This window comes from Dendrobium catenatum, unplaced genomic scaffold (assembly GCF_001605985.2).
Source record: "Dendrobium catenatum unplaced genomic scaffold, ASM160598v2 fragScaff_scaffold_1360, whole genome shotgun sequence".
Lineage (NCBI taxonomy): Eukaryota > Viridiplantae > Streptophyta > Magnoliopsida > Asparagales > Orchidaceae > Dendrobium > Dendrobium catenatum.
Window position 1 is genome coordinate 608,382 of NW_021319822.1, and position 18,273 is coordinate 626,654.

Consider the following 18,273-nt stretch of genomic DNA (forward strand, 5'->3'; position numbering starts at 1 on the left):
CACTGATTACATTCTGGAATTTTTTTTCTTCCGGTAATGCTTCTGGCGGCTATAACTATAGATTTGCATATATATGCTTTTGTTGTTCCTTTCATTGTCGGAAATCGAGCAAGAGTGAGGTTTCTGATTGCTTTGCTACACAGAAGTTGTTATAAAGAGTGTAAGGTAGGTTGATGGTTTTGCTTTCTTCTAGGTGTAAAAATCAAGGAATAAGAAGTAGAGAGATTATAAAATATGAAAATGACTGATATAATATGAATTGAATCATCTTGAATTGATTTCAAAGCATAGTTACTATCTATATTTATAGTCATCTATTTTCTTCATAAAAATTCAAATGAAAAATTAAATATACCATAAAAATAGGAAATATATTTTAAATCCTATATATCTAGATAATCTATGTGATTAAACATGCCTTATTTAAATGCGATCAAATTTATTTGAAAATACCCCAGAGAATATTCCTAAGAATTATTCTCTCCTTGGGTTTTAATATCTAGGGGAGAGAGTGAGAAGGGAAAATGGATGGAGGGAGGTGACTTTTCAAATGACCATTAGGCAGTAAGAAGATAACATTTTGTAGTTGATCCCCCAAGGATGCATTCAACTCAAATGATGGGTAGTTTAATATTTATATATATTTATTCCCAAGATGTGGCAACCATCTCTGTTTATAGATGACCTATGGTAGTACTTGCCACTCTTGACGATTAAGTTGACCTTAGTTCATTGATTAGTCACCCCCATTATGGGGTTAATCCATAGTAGTTGACCAATGAAGTTTGATTAGACCAAATATTTTGGTACCTATTCTCTTAGTAGCGCCATAGCTCTCAATTTTGTGTGGGTGAACTATCGTGACAAGTTGTTACACTTCCAAGTGATATTCATTGCAAATATTTCTCAATGTCCTAAGAGTTGTTTTTGCTTGATTCTCCTAGACCTTGGCTCCCACTTAAACTACTTTTGCACTTGCAAAAATGAATTGGTAAAAATCTTACCTTCTTGTCTCTTATTGGTATTTTTTTTCTCCTCGTTGCTAAGTTATAGCTATTATAGTTTCTTGTTGTCTTCATGTTCTTCATCTCTTCATCTTTTAATTGATCAACATTCCCTTCCACCTCTAGAATATCTCTAATCTCTTGGGCGTATAGATGATCCTTGTGGGTACTCATTGGGAGTGGCAGAGCTAGAAATTTTTCTATTGGCGGCACAAATTTGATTTTAAAAAATTCCTTTAATTTTCTTAATTCATGCTTGAGATTGTAATTTATTTTCATATAAAATAAGAGTTATAAGGGATGAATAAATAAATAAATATAATTAACTATAATTCTTTTTTTAATAAAAAACTAATAATAATATAAAATACAAATGAAAAATAATTATATAATTTTTTCTTTTGTTGATGGGGGCCTGTGCCCCCACAAGCCTCCTAGCTCTGCCATGCTCATTGGATATTGCTTTAGCCTTCTATTATTCTTTTGGGTACTCACATTGCTCCTCCTAGGTACTCATCTTGTCCATCTAGGCTCTGACATGACCTAAGAATTTTGTTGTTTGGTTTAATTGCTAAAATGTTTTTATAAGGTAAACCGTTTGAGTAAGCATCTTCTCTATTCTTATCAATCTTTCATTTTTCACCTTAGATGACCCATTTTATGAAATATTATGATTGAAACAATTGTGCTATGATACATCTTGATTCATAATTAACTCGACATCATAATCTGGTTATATTATGATTTTAAATTGATTTTAGAATGATGCTGTATGATGCTCGAGAATCATTAGGATTTCTACAAATTTTTAAAGAGGCTTGCAAAGATCTAGAGTATTATTTGATCAAATGTAAACATTTTCCTTGAAGATGATTTTCTAGGTTAAAAAAAAAAATTATGATGATTGATCAGGAAAATCCTAAATTGGTCATCCTATAATCAACCCTTCATTTCGCTACTTTTCTTATATGCTTGATTTTTGTTTTTTCTTATATTTAGCTTTAAATAGTGAGCAATTTTACCATCATTTGCAAAATAATGATAAAAAAACCAATTGACACCCTATGTTGTTGTAGCCAATGACTCTAATTGTAGATTTGCCAATATGCTTTTGAAGTCCTTTTTAGGAAAAGGGAGGTTGCCAACAGTTTTGTTACACCTTGGAATCAATAATAGAGAGAGGTAGAGATTGGCCGATGCTATTACTTTTTATTGGATATAAGTGGTTATGATTGTATGAAGTAGAAAGATAATAAAATAGGAGTGGGGCTAATGAAAAATGAATTGAATTATATTCAATTGATTTATGAGCCTAATTACAAGTTATATCTATATCCATATAATTTCCTTATAAAGTAATAAACATTAAAATTCAAATATAGCTAAAAATAATTCCCTTATAAAGTAATAAATATTAAACTTCAAACCTACCTTAAAAATTGGAAAGATAATTTAAACCCTATCTATTTAGGTGAGTTATTCGATAAGCTAAATACTTATTTAAATGCTTATCATATTTATTTAAAAAATAACAAAGAGAATATTCATAGGATTTATTCGCTCATTGGGTTTATGTGGCTAGCACCCTAAATAAAGATAGAGATTTTTGTTTTTATGATCATATAAATAAACTTGAAGTTGGAGAGACTTTAAAGAAAATTAAGCGTGAAAAAGCAGTGACATCTGATAATATTTCAATATAAGTGAGAAAATCTTAACAGATGAAGGAATTTCTCGGCTTTGTAAAAAATTTCATGTTATTTTGAAGACTAAAATGATGGAAGTTGAGTGTAGGAGTGTCTTGATCTCTACTTTTTAAAAATAAAAGTTATGCGAAAGAGTGCGAATTATAGAGGAATTAAATTAACGTGTCATACATTAAAACTATGGGAGAGAATAATTGAGCATAGGTCACGACGTGATACTATTGTTTCTCAAAACCAGTTTGGATTGATGCTGGATAGGTCTACTATGGTAGCTATACATTTGTTTAGAGGTTTGATAGAGAAGTATTTGGAGTCAGGAGGATCTACATATAATATTTATTGATTTAGAGAAAGCAAATGCTAAATTTTTAAGAGAGGTGTTCTGGAGAGTTCTTAAAAGAAAGAAATTTATAATACTTATATTCAAGTCATTAAGGATACATATACATGAGTTGCTACTTTTGTTCAAACATATGGTGGTTTGATCAATTTTTTTTATTTCAATTACATTACATCAAGGATAGCTTTAAGCTCATATCTTTTTATTTTAGCCATGGATGTTCTTATTATAAATTTGCCAGAGGATATACCCTGCTGTATGCTTTTTGATGATGATATTCTTCTTATTGATAAGGCTAGAGAGAGAGAGTTGAAAAAAACCTTGAATTATAAAGATTAATTTTAGAGTAAGGTTTTCATTTGAGTAGATCTAAAACTGAATACATGGAGTGTAATTTTAGTAGTAATAGATCTAGTGGAAGAATTGTTACATTGGGTGATCAAGTCATTAAAAAAACTTGTACATTTTAGATATCTCAGATCTATTGTTGAAAGTGCTGGTGAAATAGATGGGGATATTATTAGTATAATTCAAATTGGATGGTCGGATGGAGGAATTCATTAGGCCTGTTGTGTGATATAAAAATACGTACCCTCAAACTTAAGGGAAATTTTACGAGATGGTAGTGAGACCTGCAATGCTTTATGGTGCAAAATATTGACCATTAAAAGAGAAGTATACAATTAAGTGTTAGAGAAGAGGATGCTTAGGTGAATGAGTGGCTTTATACTTAGAGACATAATGTAAAATGAGTATATACATGAAATGGTTGGAATAGCTCTACTTGGAGATAAGATTAGAGAGAGTTGCTTTAAATGGTTGGTCACATAAAACATTGGCATTTCGATGAACCAGTTAGGTGACTAGATGGAGTAGATCCGGCTTATGTTAAGAAAGATAAAGTTAGATTTAGAAAGACTTGGTTAGAAAGTATTAGAAATGAACTTTTCTATTAGATTTATATGAGAATTTAACTCAAATAGGACATAATGAAGAAAAAAGATTTCACATAGCCAAACCATATTGTGGGATAAGGTTTGGATGTTGTTGTTGGGTTTAGAGAGAGAGAGAGAGAGAGAGAGAGAGAGAGAGAGAGAGAGAGAGAATTTTCAATTTTTTCATTTACTTTTTGTTGAATCCTTCTTATTTGGCTTGATTTATCGTGTTGATTTCTCATTATCTAAAAACTCCCTAAATGGTGGCCATAAGTTCTATTTTTATAGCTCGAATTATGGATCTAATTTTTTACTTCAAAAATTAAAAATAAACTCATATCTTGACTTGTGATTTTGGATAGAAATTACATCTAAAGTTTTTAATTTGGATTCATTTAATATGAACTAATATCCCACCTTGAGACATAGGTTTCCATACGTATTTTAATATAGAACATTATTTAAAATTGCACAATATGAGGCCCGCTTCAGCACAATTTCAGTGTAAAACATCTCGAGGCTTATGCCTCGAGCTTTTTTTATGAGGCTTGATCTTAGTTTGACTGAGGCCTTCCTTGAGGTGCGCCTTGCCTCATTGGCTTGAGGCTTACATCTCATTATATATATCTTGTGCTATTTTTTTTTTTCATATGTATGCCAATTTGTTACTTCATAGTTCAATAGAAAGTTAACATGCCATTTATTAACATATTATTTGAGTATTATATGAAAAATTATTTTTAACTTTTATTATCATTTTACGTTATCTTTGAATTTTAAGGCTTATGCCTCAAAAAGTCTTAAGGCTTAATTCTCATCTTACGAATGAAGAATGACTCAATATTCAATTGCGCAATTTTAAACCTCAGTATAGAGTCTACTGGTCTTGATTTGACATGGTTAATCTTCAGAGCTTTTCGCAACCCTCCTTTTAAGTTCACTTGCTGTTGCAAATGTCCATTAATTAGCAAACTTTTAATATTTGTTGTTGGACCTCATAGAATACAGTCAACCCAAAGGACGTTGGAGCCGACCAATGAAATGTTATCAAACTATTTGAAATATCCAACCCAAGTTTTAGTAATCATCTTTGTTATTGTAGATGATATATTGGTAGTGGTAGTCACTTCTAATTATGAAATTGGCTCTTGTTTCTCGACCAGCCACCTCATGGTGGGATATACTAAATTTTATTGGTAAGGGGACTGTTCTCTATATCTCTGGTGGAATTATGCTTCCCTTGATCCTTTTGGCAACTCCATCTGGTTGCCAATCTCAGTCCTAGGCTTTCATACCTTGTATGTTTGGAGAATAATATATTTTCTTGATACTTGATCAAAGACGGAGATATAATATTTATAGAATACTTGGTATACTATAACATTTAAGTCTATGATAACTTTCCAATAACAAATTTAAATATCAAATAATAGGATCTTCCAATTAATTGGACGGTCATTTTTTCGGAGAAATTGTCCCACATGAAATCGCTTCTTTCTTTTCCTCTTGATCGAGTTGACGACTCCTTGGATGTAGTGAATAGTTTCCTAATTTTTCACTAGCAATATTGCACTTAGCTATTGGATTTTTTTTTCGCTGACCTTCTGCTTTAGCATGTTGATTAATAATAAAATTTATTGAGTTTTTTTTTATTTGATTGAAAGTTGGGGAAATCTCCTTTGCATTATAAGATTATTGGCTAAAATATGTTGGGGTTGCATTTTTTTTTAATGATAATATACTGAACTATCCTTTTTCATCAGACCCTTACAAAGTTGCGCTTTTCAAGAAATGGACTGACAGATGCAGAAAAGGATGCTTTTAAGGTAAAATTGAGGTCATGGTTCATTGTTTTTTTTTAAGATTCGGAATAACATTTATTGATATCGTTCCTTGCAGAGGCTTTTGGAAGAAGATAATTTTTATACAATAAGAGTGCCTTCTAACGTGCTGAATCCTCCTGGAAAAGGCTATATTTTGTCATCTGTGCCAGCTGTAAGTTCATTAATCTTTTGTTTTATATCATTAATATGTATGTTCAAAACAACCATAAGGATTTGTCATACAAATTCTGATCAAACATCTTTTTCGTGAAAATAATTGCTCTAAAATTCTTATCTATGGGCTATGGATGCCTTTTTAATCATAGGCAGTAATATGGTCACAATTTTGGTGATGCATAAACTCTTGGAGTTATCTGTTTGATTTAATAAGGTGAAAGAGGATAATTATCATATGTAAGATTATTTTGAGATAATCTCGATTCAACTAGCTTGTTTTGTGCTGGAAATGATGTTTTTGAGGAGATTCCACAGCCTTAGAAACTGAAGGAGTTATATAAGTTTTTCTGTAAATTTTAATATTAAGAACTTTATGTTAGACAGGAACATGACGTTTCGAATGACACGGGGGACTTCAGATTGTTGGTTTCCCTTTTAATTGCCTTTTATTGGGATGTCGGAGGAACCCAAGGCTCTTCTTTATTTGCTTATTCAAATAGCTGCATCAGTTACAACAACAACAACAACAACAACATCAAGCCTTTGCCTCACTATGTGGGGTCGGCTACATAAATTCTTTTTCAAAATTGTGTCCGGTTAAAAGTCAAATTATCATTTAAATCTAATAAAGAAAGATCATTTCTAATATTTTCTAACCAAGTCTTTTTAGGTCTACCTCTACCTTTCTTAACATAAGTCAAATCTAATACCTCAACTTTCCTAACCGGGTCATCGGAAGGATTCAAGTAGTAGCATGTCATTTAAATACTTCTAATAGGACACAATGAAGAAAAATAATTCATTTAGCCGACCCAATGTAGTGGGATAAATGTTTGATGTTCTTGCTGTTGCATGTTATGTATATATACATGGATATCGTTTTTAATGCATGTAGCATGCTATTTAAATAAAGAATAATTTGTCTGTATATTTTATTTAAGCAGAAGTGGCCTTACTAAGCATGAAAATCATTGTATATTTTACTTAAGCAGAAGTGGCTTTACTAATTATGAAATCAACTTATTCTTTATTTGATTAAAATGGTTTTCATATTCTCCATATGGAGTTTATAACTAGGTGCTCAGGCTCGCGGTAGTTGATCGTCAACATAAGAGACCTGCACAAAACATTTTCTACTAAAAAAAATTTGATTAGTCATGTTGATTTTAAGTCAGTAACTTTTGATATTTCTTTGTTTAATTTTTCTTGTTGATATGATTTATATAGAGGGAAAGTGCTGATTGCTGGAAATGTATCGATTCCATCCTTATTGGTCATCATGACTGGATCATTCAACATTTTAATGACTTTTTTTTTTAACCAGAGGTGTATTCCTAGGGAAAGCTTGGATGAACACTTCGTGATCCATACGGTACTTCCTGAAACTTATCCAGATAACTGCTTTGTTCCCCAAGTTTTCTTTCGGCAGCTAGAGCCTGTTTATTCCTAAGCTAAATAATAAGGCATAAACAATTTTACTTTTTCTGTTTCGGTTTCGGTTTTCAACAGTTTCCTGTACTTTTATTTGTTTTCAATATATTTGGAAAGGTATCTGTTGGTTAAGGGAGGTTATTGTAATGCTCCAATACTAAGTTTAGAAAAAAATGCTTGATTGTTTTGCAATGTTTATCTTTTGAGTATGCCTACTCTTGGAGATCCAAAGCCAAACAAATTCAATAAGTTCTCTATGCTTTGTTGCTTAGCAGATATTCAAGCATATGCATTTATTGGCTGTTCCTTTTATGTAAGTCCGCTACTTATTGTCCTATAAGCCATGTAATGGTTTTTAATGTTGGCCATTAATGCCTGCTTAGATTGTTTTCTGATTAGTTGTTTTCCTATTATGCATTTAGGGTTTATATTGGACATTTAAGTTTGTGGTTTGCTGGAATGAATGGGAAAAATTGAAGTTCTTCTAGAGATGAGTAGGCTTTGTGACTAACACAAGGAGAGGCCTGGTGGCCAACACAAATAAGATGAGATTTGGTGTGGTGTTCTTCAACATACTTCTTTGATGAGTGGCATTTTATACTTTTATTTACTCTGTATTTTTTGTTGTGAAAATCTTGATCTACCATCCCTTCATAAAATTTTATAATTTTTCCAACGAAAACTCTCAACCTAAATCCACCTTGTAGTGGTCGACCAATCCTGATCAAATAGGATATAGTTTGATTCCACAGGCCTTTAGTCCATCAAAACCCCTCGAAAAATTAAGAATAATTTTAGATCTAATCTAGATACTTCTCTTTACCAATTATTGAGTTTTTTAAATCTTTCCATAACCTTTCATCTGTTGAGACCAATTGTTTGAGTGACCCACCTTTGGCACTCTAACATACACACCGGGTTAGCCTTAAGTCATCTTTGTTTGTGTGCATGCTATGATATCTCTTTCCAACCTAGTGCATCCTACGAAAATCATAGTTAGCCAGGGGAGTCTTAAGTTTAATCTTTGTGCGCTCTACTTGCTTTGATATTCATAGTCTTCACTAGTTTTGGTATATTGTGCATTGTCATTAACCATCATTTTAATTTTTATGAGTTTCACAATGGTCGTCATCATAAAGGATTTGAGTAATTTAATTTACCTCTATATCTGTGTCAATTATCACAATTAATCACATTACTGACTCTCCCCAAAGGATTATAGTTTGCCCAAATGATTGACACTACTTCAACATAACTTAATTTTTATTGAAATTGCATGATTTTGGTCTAATTAGAAAGATAATAAATTCTCTACAATTTTATGTTTTTTATTTTGGTTAACATTGAGAAGATAAAAATTATAATTTTTACAAAAAATCAAGAAACAAAAATCAGAGGTGGAAAAATTGCCCTTTATGTCGTTTTTTTGGGGAGAATCAGTTATTTCTTGCTAGAATTGCATTATTTTTGTGTCTTTGAAAATCTAGCAAAATTCTTTACAACTTTTTTCTATTTCGACCAATTTTGGCATGATATATTGCAGTGTCATGTGAATCGAGAAACAAACATTTAAATTTAGAAATTCCAAATATATTTCACTTAAATCCAGAAACTCTTTTGGTCATAACTTTCTCTTCTTTTATTGGAATTGCATGATTTTGGTGTCCGCTTCAGCTGATTTTGACATAAGAAGTTGCAGTTTTTGTAGGAATCGAGATACAAAATTCAATTTTAGAAATTCCAAATATATTTCACCATTTTAAGCATAACGTTCCGTTACTTGTTAGAATCATATGATTTTGGCGCGTTGAAAAGCTCAAAATTATCTACAATTTTTATGTTTTCTCATTTGGTGGATTCTGACACGGAAAATTACTGTTTTATGTAAACCGATGATGGACTAAAAATGAACATAAAATGATCATTCAAGTCAACATAATCAATTTAAATAAAAGTTTTTTTATCTAATTAAAAAATAAAACTGATCCATCATAATTTCAAGGATTTAATCATGCCACATAGACCTAGTGGAGCCCACAGTAAAAAAAAATTAAGGCTTAGTCAAACCCTCTTCATTTAATGGTCAAGACAGGCTTAAATTTTCTCCTATGTTGAAATCATTTGTAAGATAAGATATTGAATGGATCATCGCTCCATAATAGCTAGCCACTGCCACACACTCTAAGGCTTGTCATTACCTTTCTTAGCTTGTAAACCGAGAGAAGCATGGGGGAGAGAATGTGAGCATACACTTTCATCCTTGTATTTAATTACTTAAATCATTTATCCTTGGCCTTCTACAGACCTTAAGAGAAGAAAAAATAAACAAGGAGAAGGTTTGTCCGAACTTATATATATGCTTCAACCACTCATAAGTAATTTTGCCTCTCTTAATTGGCCTTCTTTTAATCCCTTAAGCTTCCCTCAATGAGTTTAGGGTCGTTTAAAACTTTTTGAGTGACCTTCCTGTGCTTGTCGACGTGCAAGAAAACTAATAATGTAGAGCTTCTTTTCCAGAAAAATAATTGCATTTTGGACGTTGACCTCACTAGACTATGGTTGTGTGCCTGTGCGGCCTCTCAAATGCCCTTCCATTCTAATTCACCATCCTCCCTTTACATCGATAGCTTTTTCATATAAAAAAAAAAAAATTGGAAAGGGCAACTTCTTATTTGGCCATTGGCATCGATGCCATCTCCAGCGCCGGCAAGCTCCCTGAGCAGCAACTAAACTTCCTGCTGAATGTACCAAACCAAGTGCCACCCCTCATGCATGCTAAAATGGCGAAGAGCAGTTGTGCATGGCCTTATTTTAGCTATAAGTGGCATGAGGTAGGAGACGTAGCAGTGACCATTGCATTCCAAATTGAAAATGCGATACTGTCTGCCAAATTTTCACAAGGATAACATGCAACAAGCGTGGGCCCCTCCTCAATCAGCCAACAAGATTTTAAAGAAGGGCTTAAAACAATTTAGAAAATAAGTAAAAATTAGAATTTTATTTTATTATTTTCCTAAAATTAACTTTATTTTCTAAAAATGTTAATGCATATGTTTTATTAAATATATTTTTTTTTTTTACATTTTTTTTGCAAGATTTCGTAATGCTAGAATTAACACTAAAAAATTATAAGAAAATTTGTGCAAAGTCTATATAAATATTTGATTTATCAAAATAGGTATAACTATTTTACATTGGAATTTAAATTATTTTTTTAGTATTACTAAATGATAAGAATGATTTTAATTCAAACTGGTATAAAAGAATCATGACATTCATTGTTCTCCATACATTCAGTTATGTTATATATATATATATATATATAATTTTTAAAAAAAAAAAAAAAAAAGATATTTCCCATCATCATGCATTTGTATGCATTTGTGTACTTGTATTGTATATCTATCAAAATGTATGTCATATCATGCGTGCTAAAAAAAAAAAAAAAGAAGAGCTCTTGTTTGTTAATTCTATTCCCTTAAACTTAATTATGCTTGGTTGCATATCTTTTGTTGATTGTGGTTGGGACCTGCTTATGCATTTCACGATCATTGACTGTGCACTTATATACACCTAGCCATGCTATGTGCTTGCTTTATTCAAATTGCATTCACAAACTAGACTTATCTAGTTTCTAGCATGATGCAATATTTGTAAAAAAACATGTTTGCCTATCTGGCCATGATATGATGTTTTTTTTTTCTTCTCAGACCTAAAAAGACTCGGTTAAAAAATATTAGAAATGATCTTTCTTTATTAGATTTATATGAGAATTTAACTTTTAATAGGACACAATGGAGAAAAATGATTCATGTAGCTGACCCCACGTAGGGGGACAAAGGCTTGATGTTGTTGTTGTTGTATTAACATATGTTTTGCAAGATATCTTATGGTAGCCAACCTTAGGAGGATATGTGATTAATGATTTATATTCTCTTATCTTTTCATCTTTTATTGCTTTACAATAATTTTATATTGATTGTTTTGTGAGACTCTATGATTGATTATACCTGGGTTATAATTCGAATCCTAGCTTAGCTTCTAGCCTTGCTGATGCATATCATATCATGACCTTTTGAGTTTGATGTAGTTTCAGACTCACTTTAGGATAGGTGATTTAGACACATACACTTTACGAACGTACCTTGTCTTCATTTAGCCAACTTCAAGATATGTCTATCTCTTCTCCATTTGAGTTTGACTAATCTCTCACTTACACATGTGACTAGTGGATTATTCGCATTTCTGACCAGACAAGATGTAGTCCAACATTGTGGCCTTAATGATCATTGGTGTGATCATATTGTAAGTCTCAGCCCTGGTTTTCTTCTATGGTCTAGAAGACTCCCAATCCTTTGGATTTAGAGTTTCCATTAGGCTTCTTGCTTCCTTTATTTGTGGAGTACAAATCTCATATGTCAGCCTAGGGTTACGTCTCCTTTACACCTCTATTTCTACAAGTTCCTTTGGATGATACAACCTATGGATGTTGATAAGGATCTTCACGGTTAGAGAAGTTTGATCATCTTTTTTGACTATGCATACTAGGAGCTATAATGACTCGTGATGATAAACAACCATGAGATTTTTCACAGGGCCATCCCTCATATCCCTTAGGTTAGTTTAGTCCTTTTGCTTAAGTTAGTCAGCCCATTTCATATAATAGATTATATTTCTTTAAGTTAGATCTCTTCTCTAGGATAGTAATCTATTCTATAAAATTAGGGTCTCCTTTCCTATGATAGTTTTTCTCTTCCTTTAGGATAATCTACACTTTTCATTGGTCATCATCCCTTGGGGTCATTTGTTATTTTGGGTGCTTTCTTTTGTATCCAATGACTTATAGAACTTATATTTCTAGATAGCATCCCTAGGCTATAGTTTTGGGTTTATTTGACGATCAAGACTTCTATGATATTTTAAATATAAGTTCCATAATCTTTGAAGTAGCCATTCTTAGCGTTCATTCTCTTGTGTGTCTATATGTCAGTATTATTATTCTAAAACAAAAGCAATAAGCTTCTTATTAGAAGGATCTTTCATACTCATAACTTAGGTTATTATGGTAACAATCCCATGATTATGTCTTCCCCACATCGAAAGAGTTAAACCATATCCATTACCATATCATAATTACATATAAGGAGCCCTAGCATGCTTTAGGACTTTATTATTCTCGCCTACGTAAAGATTTACCTATTTGACTGTGCCTCAGTGCTCTTAGATTTTGACTTATTTTTATTTTAAGTTCTTTCATTCCTTATTAGAAGAGATAAATAACCATTGCATAAACACAATGGTTATTGCATAAACACAATAAAACACAAGCAAGATTCTTTAATTGAGATTTTTCTTGGACACCGCCTAAGTGTAATTAACTTTAAGAATAATATTCTTTTGGAAAATTTTGACCCTTAGAAACTCTAATTTCAAAATTTGTGAATATTCATGGGGATTCAAAGATTTGACTTGTTTATTATTATGTCATGAGTTCGTAAAGTAGATTGATTTAGGATCATTCATCTATATGAATTCATTGATATCATCCAAAGTTAGCATTATCTCAAATTTCAATGCTTTCTCACATTTTTCACAAAGGAAAATCACTCTTAAAAAATAAGTACTCTTAGGGCTAATTTGACTGCATTTTATCCACCAAAAAATTATCTAAAGGTAAAACCTCTCCCAATCATATGTGTTGATGATATCACCTTGATAGAAAATCAAGATGTTGAAATAAATAGGTTGAAAGATGTCCTTCCTAAAGAATTTTAAATTGAGGTCCTTGGTTTAATAAATTATTTTTTTGGCATGAAAATAGCAAGATCAAGCAAACTAGCGAAGGAATATATACCTTGCAATAGAAATACAACTTACACTTAATAAAGGAAACTGGTATGTTTAGGTGTAAACCTACAAGCATATAAATGGAATTATTAAATAAAATTGGGACTAAGAAAGATTCTACCTTTATTGGAAATGACAAGTACTGATGGTTACTAGGAAAGCTTATCTATCCATACTATGCTCAATATTTACTTTCCCATTAGTATTGATAATCAGTTTATGTATAACTACATAAAAAAAGCACTTAATGTTGTACATATGATGCTAAGGTATCTTAAAAATGCACCTAGAAAAGGGTTATTCTTCAAGAAGGGGACATCTAAATCTTCACTAATATTAACTGGGATAGATCTATAATGGATCATAAGTCCACATCTAGTTATTGTTCATCATTTGAGAAAAAATAATTACATAGAAAAGCGAAAAAGACTTGTTTCTTGGAGCAGTGTTGTAATAGAATTTAAGATCTTGATCTATGATATTAATGAAGATATTTGGATTTAACACCTTTTTGAAGATCTGCAAGTTTCTGCCATAGAACATTTGATATTGATGTGTGACAATAAGGCTGCTATTAGCATTGCTAAGAATTCTATCCACCATGATAGGATTAAGCATACTGGAATTGGTAAACACTTTTAAAGGAGACAATTAAACATAAAATTTTCAAATCGATTATACTCCAATAAAACTTTTTGATTATTGTTATCCTTACCAAAGCTCTTAATCAAACAAAATTTGAAAACAATAATTCTAAGCTAGAAATGATAAGTATATCTTCATAATTTGAGGGGGAGTGTAAAAAATTATAAAATTATCTCCTCATATCCAACCGGTGCACCTCAAAGCCAGCACATGAAATTAAGTTCAATATTTCTCTTGCTGCCAACAATCACTGCATTGTAACGACTGTCTTGAGAGTTTGAAATACTAAGGCGCGAATAGAAGGTCATACATAGTTTTTAAATACATCTACTAACATTAAATGATATCAAAATTCTTGTTCATTAATTTTCTTAGAAAAAATTCTAATACATCAAAAGGGTTACTAAATCATGAAATTCATTCTATTCCCAAAATAATAATAGTTATACTATTTTTTGTACAATATCCATAATACATAAATATTTTTCACTTGTAGCTTCACATATGTAGTATACAAACTCATTCTCTCATTCATTTAGTTTTCAAAATCCTATTCTATAAATATTTATTTAATAACTATGGTGACTTCCAACACAAATCATTGGACAAATCATAATTTTAAATCACAATAATACAAAGAATCAATGAACTAAGTTTTCAAAATTGTGAACAAGCAACCATTTTACGTGCGAGTACAAGCTTCCTTAGCCAATACATTGAGGAACTAAATGGGAGAAAAGGACCAAAACAATCCCTTGACTATTTATGAAAAATAAAAAATGGTCCCCAACTATATTAAATGACTATTTTGATTCCTCAACTCTTTAAAGAGAAATCAAAATAGTCACACCTTGAGACTAATTTGGTCCCTTTTTAAGGACTTGAGAGATCAAACTAGTTCTTTAATATAATTGAAGACCATTTTGAAGCTTCATAAAGAGTTAAGGGACCATTTTGATTCTTTTCCCAAGTGAATTGCGTTAATCAACAATTTTATGCAAGCATTTTTATATAGATTATTTCATTTGCATTCTTCTATATAATTCAATATCTTTCTATTATACACATTATATATAATATAAACATTAAGTATGACATGAGAGTTATATCATTAATTTTAATGGCGAAATATTTTCAATTCAACAACAACTTCAAGCCTTTATACCACTATATGGGGTTAGTCACATGAATCATTTTTCTCCATTGTATCCTGTTAATAGTCAAATTCTTATTTAAATCTAATAAAGAAAGGTCATTTCTAATATTTTCTAACTAAATCTTTTTAGTTCTACCTCTTTCTTTCTTAACATAAGCCAAATCTAATACATCTACTCTCCTAATCGAGTCATCAGAAGGCCGTCGTTTTATGTGACCAAATCATTCAAGGTGACTCTCTATAATCTTATCTGCCATTGGAGCTACTCTAATCTTTTTCATGTATATGCTCCTTTTGTATACTATCTATAAGAGTAAAGTTACATATCCATTTGAGCATCCTCATCTCTGCAAGACTTAACTTAACATTATGCTTCTCTTTTAATGATCAACATTTTTCGCCATAAAGCATTGCAGGCCTCACCACCATCTTATAGAATTTTCGCTTAAATTTGAGAGATCTTTTCTATCACGCAACAAGTTCGATGCATTCCTCTGCTTCAATCATCCAACTTGAATTCTACTAATAACATCCTTATCTATTTCACCATCACTCTGAACAATAGACCCAATATGTCTAAAACGTGTACTCTTTTTAATGACTTGATTGCCCAAAGTTAGAATCCCCTCACTAGATCTATTACTACTAAAATTACACTATATATTCAGTTTTAGATATTGTTATCCTTACCAAAGCTCTTAATCAAACAAAATTTGAAAACAATAATTCTAAGCTAGAAATGATAACTGTATCTTCATAATTCGAGGGGGAGGGTAAAAAATTATAAAATTATCTCCTCATATCCAACTGGTGCACCTCAAAACCAGCACATGAAATTAAGTTCAATATTTCTTTTGCTGCCAACAATCACTACATTGTAACGATCTGTCTTGAGAGTTTGAAATACTAAGGCACGAATAGAATGTCATACATAGTTTTTAAATACATCTACTAACATTAAATAATATCAAAATTCTTGTTCATTAATTTTCTTATAACAAATTCTAATACATCAAAAGGGTTACTAAATCATGAAATTCATTCTATTTCCAAAATAATAATAGTTATACTATTTTTTGTACAATATCCATAATACATAAATATTTTTCACTTGTAGCTTCATATATGTAGTATACAAACTCATTCTCTCACTCATTTAGTTTTTAAAATCCTATTCTATGAATATTTATTTAATAACTATGGTGAGTTCCAACCCAAATCATTAGACAAATCATAATTCTAAATCACAATAATACAAAGAATATAAGAACCAATATGTATGTTAGTTTTTATAAATAAATTAATATGAATTTGTAAAACATTTTATTTTATTTAAAGATGAAAATATAAAAGGATTTGAAACATTCTCTTGTAGATTAGTAACCCGAATAGGAAATGATCATATCATATGTTATTTGTTTTATTTTCATATAATACAATCATCACAAGAGCTTCTGATTGTTCCACTTAGGATACATCAATATGAATATCTTTTTTCAAATTTGTGAACAAGCAATCATTTTACGTCTGAGTACATGATTCCTTGGCCAATACATTGAGGAATTGAATGGGATAAAAGGACCAAAATAGTCTCTTGACTATTTATGAAAAATAAAAAATGGTTCACAACTATATTAAATGACTATTTTGATCCCTCAACTCTTTAAAGAGAAATCAAAATAGTCACACCTTGAGACTATTTTTGTTCCTTTTTACGGACTTGAGAGATCAAACTAGTCCTTTAATATAATTAGAGACCATTTTATGCTTCATAAAGAGTTAAGGGACCATTTTGATTCTTTTCCCAAGTGAATTACATTAATCAACAATTTTATGCAAGCATTTTTATATAGATTATTTCATTTGCATTCTTCTATATCATTCAATATCTTTTTATTATACACATTATATATAATATAAACATTAAGTATGACATGAGAGTTATATCATTAATTTTAATGACGAAATATTTTCAATACAACAACAACATCAAGCCTTTATACTACTATATGGGGTTAGTCACATGAATCATTTTTCTCCATTGTATCCTGTTAATAGTCAAATTTTTATTTAAATCTAATAAAGAAAGGTCATTTCTAATATTTTCTAACTAAATCTTTTTAGGTCTATCTCTACCTTTCTTAACATAAGCCAAATTTAATACATCTACTCACCTAATCGAGTCATCAAAAGGCCGTCGTTTTATGTGACCAAATCATCCAAGGTGACTCTCTATAATCTTATCTGCCATTGGAGCTACTCTAATCTTTTTCATGTATATGCTCCTTTTGTATCCTGTCTCTAAGAGTAAAGTTACCTATCCACTTGAGCATCTGCATCTCTGCAAGACTTAACTTAATATTATGCTTCTCTTTTAATGACCAACATTTTGCGCCATAAAGCATTGTAGGTCTCACCACTTTCTTATAGAATTTTCCCTTAAATTTGAGAGATACTTTTCTATCACGCAACAAGTCCGATGCATTCCTCTACTTCAATCACCCAACTTGAATTCTACTAATAATATCCTTATCTATTTCACCATCACTCTGAGCAATAGGCCCAATATGTCTAAAACATGTACTCTTTTTAATGACTTGATTGCCCAAAGTCACAATCCCCACACTAGATCTATTACTACTAAAATTACAATCCATATATTCAGTTTTAGATCTACTCAAGCGAAAAACTTTAGACTCTGGTTGCCCTCCATAATTCAACTTAACCTTCAACTCCCTCTCTAGTCTTATCAACAAGAAGAATATATTCAGCAAAAACCCGGGTACATCCTCTTGCAAATATCTAGTAAGAATATCTATGACTAAAACAAAAAGATATGGGCTTGAGGCTAATCCTTGATGTAATCCAACTGAAATGAAAAAAATAATTTGTCAAACCACCTTGTGTTTGAACACAAGTAACAACTTATGCATACATATCTTTAATGAATTGAATATAAGCATTATTACTTTCTTTTATAGAACTCTCCATATCACTTCTCTTGGAACTTTATCATATGCGTTATCTAAATTAATAAACATCATAGGTAGATTCTCCTTATTCTCTCTATACTTATCCATCAAACCTTTCAATAAATGTATAGCTTCCATAGTAGATCTACCACATGAATCCAAATTGATTTTGAGAAACATTAGTATCACGCCGTAAACTATTCTCCATAACTCTCTTTCATAGTTTTAAAGTATGAC

General features: G+C 31.1%; 1 protein-coding gene across 2 annotated transcripts in view; it reads left to right on the plus strand.

The window, feature by feature from the left end:
* The window catches only part of LOC110116004 (ER membrane protein complex subunit 10), a 45,307-nt gene that overhangs the window by 13,927 nt on the left and 13,107 nt on the right, over positions 1-18,273 (plus strand). The window contains exons 2-4 of one of the 2 annotated variants that reach the window (XM_020849430.2): positions 5,749-5,811; positions 5,885-5,980; positions 7,310-7,357. In XM_020849430.2, coding sequence (XP_020705089.1) covers positions 5,749-5,811; positions 5,885-5,980; positions 7,310-7,357 — 207 coding nt within the window. The remainder of the gene's footprint in view (positions 1-5,748; positions 5,812-5,884; positions 5,981-7,309; positions 7,358-18,273) is intronic. The other variant, XM_028699670.1, reaches the window with a different exon arrangement.